The sequence below is a fragment of the Gadus morhua genome, chromosome 20 (genome assembly GCF_902167405.1).
Source record: "Gadus morhua chromosome 20, gadMor3.0, whole genome shotgun sequence".
Classification (NCBI taxonomy): domain Eukaryota; kingdom Metazoa; phylum Chordata; class Actinopteri; order Gadiformes; family Gadidae; genus Gadus; species Gadus morhua.
The window spans coordinates 19,895,631-19,903,661 of NC_044067.1; the positions used below are offsets into that span (position 1 = coordinate 19,895,631).

Below are 8,031 nucleotides of genomic sequence, written 5' to 3' on the forward strand. Positions count from 1 at the left end.
GCCCTGTCCTGATTCTGAAAGGGCATGGCTTCAACAGCCATGTCTTCCCCCCCTCCCCGTCTCACCCTAAACCCTTCTGACATCGTCCCACGACGGGCTGCCAGCACTCAGAGGTAAACCTCCATGCTGGCATAGCTCTCCTCCGCATCCACCACCACCACTACCACCCTGCTACCTTCTCCATCTCCTCCCCTCCTCCTCCCCACCCTGCCTCCCAGCTCAGGGAGGTGGCAGCATACGGGGACGTCTGAGTGTTTCGTCAGAGAGTCTGAGGCAGCTTAATCCTCTTGTAAAACAAAGGACGGGTCCCTGTTTTGGGCTCGCTGCCATACTCCATTGTACCTTCCCTCCCTCCCTCCCTCCCTCCCTCCCTCCCTCCCTCCCTCCCTCCCTCCCTCCCTCCCTCCCTCCTCTCCTATCCTCGCCTCACTCAGCACTTTTATCGTCCCCTGTGGGCGGGTTGGGTGGGGTTCAGAGGGGGAGGGAGTGGAGGTTGCAGGGAGAGGAGAGAGGTCGGGACAGGACAGGGAGACAGAGTGGTCGTACCCAGAGAAGGAGCTCATGTCCTGGGGGAGAGACAGAGAGAGATAGAGAGAGAGAGAGACAGGGCTGCCCTTGGGTGTTGGATGAGCACCAGGAAGGCCATCGCTGGGAGTCAGAGCACAGCTTGGGTTTCATAATTCATGCCTCGCGATGATATCGGATTTCTCTGTCTCTCCGTCTCTACTTTTTCATCCGACGCCACCAACTGTTTGTTAGAAAAGGAAGCAAGCTGTGTTTTTTTAAGCAATTAATTTAAGTGCTGTTTCTTCAACTCTACCCACTACCACCACCCAGGCCGCTATCTGTATCTTGTATCAGGCTGTGCTCTGACCTAGTTTCAAGGGTGCAGCCACGACCAGCTGAATTTGAATAGCAACCAATCGAATGTGACCTTTATGTAAAAGCCTAGTGGTGGAAGCAGGGCCCCCTTGTATCAAATCTCTCTCTCTCTCTCTCTCTCTCTCTCTCTCTCTCTCTCTCTCTCCCTCTCTCTCTCTCTCGCTCCTTCAGACTGCCGAACATAGGTGTTCAGTTGGTTTCTGTGTGTGTGTTCCAAGCAAAGCATGGTATCTGCAAGTTTTTGCAAAACCCCCAAAATGCTGTGGGTGTATAGGATTATAAGGCTGTTGAAAGAACCGGGCGATTCTCATTTTAAACCTCTGTAGAAGGCTGTGTGTGTGTCTTTGCATCAGTAGGTAACCTCTCTCTCTCTCTCTCTCAGGTGTGGCTCCCCGGGAGGGCGGCGGCGGGAACGTCGGCGGCGGCAGCGGCGGCGGAAGCGGCGACAGCAAGACGTCCAGCGTGATCGGCTCCGAGTTGGCACTGTTCGCCGGCATCGCCTCGGGCGGCGTGATCTTCATCATCATCATCATCATGCTGGTGCTGCTGCTGCTCAAGTACCGGCGGCGGCATCGCAAGCACTCACCGCAGCACGCGGCCACGCTCTCGCTCAGCACGCTGGCCACGCCAAAGAGGGGCGGCGGCAACAACAACGGCTCGGAGCCCAGCGACATCATCATCCCGCTCAGGACTGCCGACAGCGTGTTCTGCCCGCACTACGAGAAGGTGAGCGGGGACTATGGCCACCCCGTCTACATCGTCCAGGAGATGCCTCCCCAGAGCCCCGCCAACATTTACTACAAAGTTTGAGCTTTAACGGCGGTTAAAGAGACACCCTTTGGAGAAACTTTCCCTGGCAGAGTTATGGAGTGGTTACGGGAGAAGGGAGGGGGTGGGGGATTAGTTTGTCGTTGTGGTTCTTGTTTGGAGGTGAGTGGGGAGTGGGAGTGGTCTGCCATGGCCAGGCCAGGACACCTGTTAAAGGATCACGCTCTCTCTCTCTCTCTCTCTCTCTCTCTCTCTCTCTCTCTCCCTCTCTCTCTCTCTCTCTCTCTCTCTCTCTGTCTCTCTAGTCCTCTCTCCCTCTCAAGCCCTCTCTCTGTCTCTCTCGCTCTGTCCCGCCCTCTCAATCTCTCCGCCAACCCCTCCTGTTGTCTGACAACGTTTGTTTTTCACTATGGACTCGCTTTTTGCTGCCTGTTGATTTTCCTCTCCCCCCTCCAATTGTGAGAAATTCTGCAATGGCTCGGGTTGGACCTTGGTATTAGAAAAATGGTGCTGTGGATGGATGGAGAAGGACGGAGGATGGAGAAGGAAGCTGCTTTCTGGAGTTTGATTGCTCTACAAAATGGAATGGAATGCCCAAGCAGACGGACATACAGATGCATCCGCATGTGTGCGTTTTATCTTTTGTTGTATTATTTTGAGATGAGCTGGACCTACGGATGCATGGATGTAAACGTGGGGGAGAAGAGATGGAAGACGAGGCCTAGGCTTCTGGCCTCCTCGGCGTGTCTGGGCCTTGAACCCTGAGGGAAACGTCCACTTGAATAACTAAATTAAAGAGACTCAAACAGAGAGAGACAGACGGAACCGAAAGAGGTCAAAGAGAAGACAGGGGCCGAGCATGAACTCATGGCACAAAATGGCCGCCTAGCACCTCTATTCCCCCACGTTCCCACGTCCACCCCTATTGCCGTTACAAGCCAGAAAGACTCTGTGGATTAACCGGAAGGAAGTAGAAAGCTGGGAGCAGTGATCGGAACGATCCTCTCTGGAACTTTCCTGACCGACTCGCAGAGGTCACCCTTTGCCCTCTTTCATCCACCCTGCTCCCCGTCCCCAACAGACACATTGACACACTCATACCCATCACACAGAGGACACGCCTGCTGTTTCTGTCATTGTGAACTGTTCTATTGTGTTCTATCATGGACAACAATCATCCTTCCCAGTCCATCCCCCCTCCCAACTGCATTTAACATTTGACGGACAACATGCTTTTGTTTCAGATGTTACTTGAAGGTTTTCATCGAGTGGAAATATTGTTTTTTTGTAAAGTCAACATTAACTGTTCTTATTTTTGGCCATATCTGCTTTTAATTCCCTGGTATAGTAAAAGTGGAGATAGTATTTCTTTTCCTTCAGTGGTATGGTATTATTGGAACTCATATTGTATGTGTCGGTGTCATTGACAAAAAAAAAAATTACCCAAATATTAAGGCCGATGTGCCCGGAGTATCGATAGTGCGGGAAGGGGAGCGGAGGAATGGCGATCTTTATTTTTCGCCGTCTCACCAGGGAGACAGGCCGTGCGCTACGTCATCCTTCTGCGGACTCAGGTCTGGGAACCAGGTCGCTTCTGGGAAGGGTGGAGGTCTTTCTTATTATCTAATAGAGCAGCACTTTTAACTTTTTTGTACCTCCACCCTGACATCGGTCCACAGAGAGATGTAGAGCGAATAAAAGAGAGAGAGAATAGGTATAGAGATAAGAGAGACTCTGTTTTCCCGACAGTTAAGAGGCGAAACGTAATTAGTGCGAGGGCTAGCTTGAGCTATTTAGAAAACTGTTCTTTCGGGGAAGCATTAGGGCAATACGTAATCCACCTTGCCTTAATGCCATTAAAGCATCGAGAGAAGAAGAACTAGAAGGAAACGCCAGTGGGACAAGCCGAGGCTTGCGGAGCCGCTGGCTGAACAAGCTCTAGGTACTGTAATGTCTGCACCTCCAGGGGTGCGGGGGCATTAAGGGTGCCTCCAGGCCCGGTGCTCTCCTATTCATGTTCAACTAAAAAAAGAAGCACAGGGACATCTAGTTACATTGTCACTGTTTCTCAATCTTCATTAGCATTTCCATATTGTCCGTTTTTTTATTTTATTTACTTTATTATTATTATTATTGTTTGATTTTTCTTTCTTCTTTTTTTTTTTTTAAAAAAAGATGTACATTTAAAATACAACATTGAAATCATGAAAAGGTGGAGAGAGAAAAAAAACAAGGAAAGCAGAATTTATTTATGATTGACACATAGAGCACATGTGTTGTCAGGCAGAAGGTAGGGGAAGAAGTCAGAAGAATTAATGTTAATATATTATGGTATAAGTGCACATTATGCAAGCTAGGTTTCTGATTATTCGATATCTCTCGCCCCAACGAGTCCCATATTTTTCTCAAAGTTGAATCCCGGCCGGGACTAGAGTCCTGGGAACTGGGCACATGGAAGAGCATCCTCGGGGGGGCATTCTCCCCAAAGAGGGAGTAGAGTTATCAGACCCAAAAATAGCTCACAAGGGGGGAGGGGGGGCACAAAAGGTCAGGAGTAGCCTGTCTCCCACACTCACCCACTGTAGCATCTCCCAAAAGGATGACTCCCAAACCCACACGCCCTTGATCCTCCTCAGCACCACCTACACCCCCACCACCATCCTCCATGTTTTTTTCTCTGTGCGTACCCACGCGTGTGTATGTGCCGTGCGAGTGCATATGTGTGTGTACTGTGTGTCCTTTTTGTTTTTTTAAGCGGTAGTCAGCTATTTTCAGTTCATTCATATTTGTTGCTGACTTTGGCCTGGGAACATTTGTGACTCGACCAAGGCCAAGCCATCAAGCATAGATCTGGTCATGACATACACATTCTCATTTGCCCATTTGAAACAAAAAAAACATCAAATTTCACCGAAAAGCCAAGCCTTGTATGGTCTGAAGTTTGTGCCTCTAAGAGGCCACAAAATCTGCAAATATGCAATTTTTATTTATTTTTTTAATCAGTCCTGAGGAAAAAAACAAACACCTATGGAAAGTGTTCTTAACCACTGAAAGATGTAACAACAAAATGACACAAAACTAGCAAAGAACGTCACACGAGCCTGCTGTTAGGGTTTTCTTTCTTTTTGTTTGTAGTATTACTTTAACCATTTCTTTTCTGACTATGTGCCGTAGTACAAAGGTAAACTGTGAAAAATAAAAACATATAAAGATGTATCACACCTGGACAGATGTTTAAAGAAAAAGGTGAACAAATATATATACAGTACAAACCACAAACGAAATGGCTGTTTAGTTGCTGTCTGACTGCGGCAGAAAATGACAATCTTATTAGTTTCTTTGAATCTGGGGTACTTTTCCTAGTTGATATTCTGCTGGCACTCCTCCGATATTTACCGGGCGGGAAATATCTCAGCCATTTATGAAATGACAAAATCATGTTGGAGGAGTATCGGTTACCAGGCTAGGAGAAGTACCTCAGGCTAATGTAAAATGCCTTGCTCGTATGGTCAACCCTTGGTCACCTGACTCAGTAATTTTGCACCGTACTTCTGTAGGTAAGAATCTGTAAATACATTAATGTTTGTATTGTATATGGATCCTGGGTTGTTACAATAGCCTTATTCACCTTTTTAGGAAATTAAATGAAAAAGAAAAACGCAGAAAAAATGGAACACACTTCAGTAAAACAGAGCATACTACTTTTTTGGTAAATAGCTTGTGTAAATATTGACCAGAACCCAATAAAACCATTTTTTTATAAACTCTTAAAGTAAGATGTTTTGTATAAAATTTGAATTTTTTGCTATGTATTTTAGCTAGCGCTCGTTGAAAAGCCTGTGTCCTCCCACTCCCTCCCCTTTTGCACTGTTTCCATGGTAATTTGGTTTTTAAAAAATGAGAGGAAAGTTGCCAAACCGACTGCTGCATATTTGTGCCATAAGTGTGTACCATAAATATTTATTGAATTCGTTTTTTTTTGTTTTTTTTTAATGATTTGAACTTTGTCCAGTTTGTGAGTAACACAGTATTATGATTGCGTTGTTTGTTTGTCAACCCCTAGTTTTCTTTTGTTCGTCATGGTAACCGGGTGGCCGTAGCCCCTCCCCCGACCCCTTGCAGTATAAGATGGCCGACCGTGAAAAAGTGGTTTCAACATTCAAAAAATTAAAAGAAAATGAAAAGTGAGGAAAATGACACACATTCCACCAGTCTGTTACGAACTGAAAATGTTTTTCAATAAAATGTTTTTCCTATGGACGTGCTGTCTGTTTATGTTTCTTTGTCTTAAAATAGTATTCCTTATGTATAAATATATTTAATATAGTGTGCATATGTATGCATATTTCCAGGAAAGCACGTTTCTCAGAATTCATAATATTACAATTATTACAATACAAGTATTTTCATAATTATTCATAACTAGAAAATGCATTTCCTGCTGAAAGTGACAGCTGAATGAAAAGTGCAAAGCATATCTAAAAATGCAGAAATTTAAATGGAATTGAATTGAAGAATCTGAAAGGTCAAATGTATTGCCCTGCACTGCTGAAAAATCTGAAAGTTCAAATGTATTGCAGTGCACTGCTAAACAACCCGGAAGCTGAAATTGAAAACTGACTGATGCTGAATTGCATATGAGAAGCAAAGTGCTGAAATACATTGTTACAAAAACTAGAAGTTAAACTGTAATACTGTGAAAGCTGGAAGATAGTAATAGTAGTGGTACTAGCTGTACTAGTAATAGTAGTAATAATGGTAGTAGTAGTAGTATTAGTAGTAGCCTTGTAGTATTAGCTGAAGTAGTAGTAGTAGCTGAAATAGTAGCTGAAGTAGTAGTAGTGGTACTAGTAGTAGTGGTAGTAATGGTAGTAGTAGTAGCAGCTGAAGTAGTAGTAGTGGTACTAGTAGTAGTAGTAGTAATGGTAGTAGTAGTAGCAGCTGAAGTAGTAGTAGTATTAGTAGCAGCTAAAGGTGCACAAACGATATGCTTTATGAAAGGTATGGTAATGACTGATTTTTGGAGAAAGAATTATAATAATCCCGCCAGTTTTTTTAAAACCAGCCGAAATTGTATGTACTCGCCTAATGCTAATTTTTCCAGCCTAACGTGATTAAAAGTATTCCAATTGGGCGGGAAAAAAAGCCCAATTGGGCAACGCTGCCTGAACATCTTAAAAAATAGTCCAATTGAGCGGGAAAAACTGCCCAATCTGGCAACACTGCCTGCATGTCCTCACGCTCTTAACTCAGCGTAAATCAATGAGACCAAATGAAAACGAAGCCGATATGGAACTTAAACTGCGATTATGAAAAAAGTATAAAGGTAATCGAAATTCAGATCATTGAAGATACAAGTGCTTCGATTTGTTAAACCTTTGAACGAAGTTCAACGATACAAAATTGACCAAGTTACGAAGGCTGAAGTAGGCCTAGTAAGTGTCAGAGAATGGGCGGACGGCTGCGCTCTAAAAAATAGTGTTTTAAAAGTAGAATATCTTAGAAAGTATAAAAAAAATATATATATATAAAAATCAGATTCCAAGCTAATCTGAACATTTTAAAATTGGAATGGAGTCTCAAGGTGAAAAATCGAGGAAGGCGATAGGTCTCAAAGTTTGTAGAGAATAATATAGAAAGAAAGAAAGAATAATACTTAAGAACAATAGTTGAGCGCTGCATACAGCACTCCCCTAATGAAAATATATTTACCTTATATGCTAAGTAAAGCCTTTAAGGTCAATACAAATAATTGTAGCCTATAGAATTTAGAGCAAGTTAAATTAGAAAATATTTAACAAATTGTGTAATATAAGGAAAACAGTTAAAAAAACTGATCCAGTATGAACTAGTAGAAATTTGATTAACCCAGGCTAACAATGTGCCTATGCACTGAAAATGTAATGGTCATTCAAATGGCATACTTTCATGTATTCAAAAAAGAATCCATAAAATAAAATGAATTGGGGATTGGGATGGTCAATAGAGCATCTGGAAGCAGGGAGGTTGTGGTGTGGAGGTGATGATCATGTGGCGGTAAAACTGAATGGGTGACGCAATGCAAAGGCAGCCATTATGTCTCAGTGGGGTGAAGCTTGCTCTATGGAAAAGGTAATGCTTGTGTGCCAACCAGCAGTGAGTCAAGCAATGTTGTTTTAATGTGCAATTTAGGCTTCTCAATAACAACTAGTGGGTTGGCGCCCATGGTTTGATTAGCCACTATGCTTAGAATTGGGGAGAAGGCATACTAAGCCTTGTGGGCTACATGTTTAACTGGTTAAGCACGGCTGCCTCACAGCAGGTACCATCCTGAACCCTTTCTGGGTGGGGCTTTAAATGTTCTTGTGGCTGTTGGGTCCGGAAAGTGCCTAACAGAAGACA

At 44.1% G+C, this 8,031-nt stretch overlaps 1 protein-coding gene across 1 annotated transcript in view; it reads left to right on the top strand.

Annotated features, from left to right (window-relative positions):
* efnb2a (ephrin-B2a) overlaps positions 1-5,910 on the top strand; it is a 30,981-nt gene extending 25,071 nt beyond the window's left edge. The window contains exon 6 of the mRNA XM_030343584.1: positions 1,265-5,910. Coding sequence (XP_030199444.1) covers positions 1,265-1,692 — 428 coding nt within the window. The 3' untranslated portion in view covers positions 1,693-5,910. The remainder of the gene's footprint in view (positions 1-1,264) is intronic.
* Positions 5,911-8,031: the final 2,121 nt, after the last annotated feature.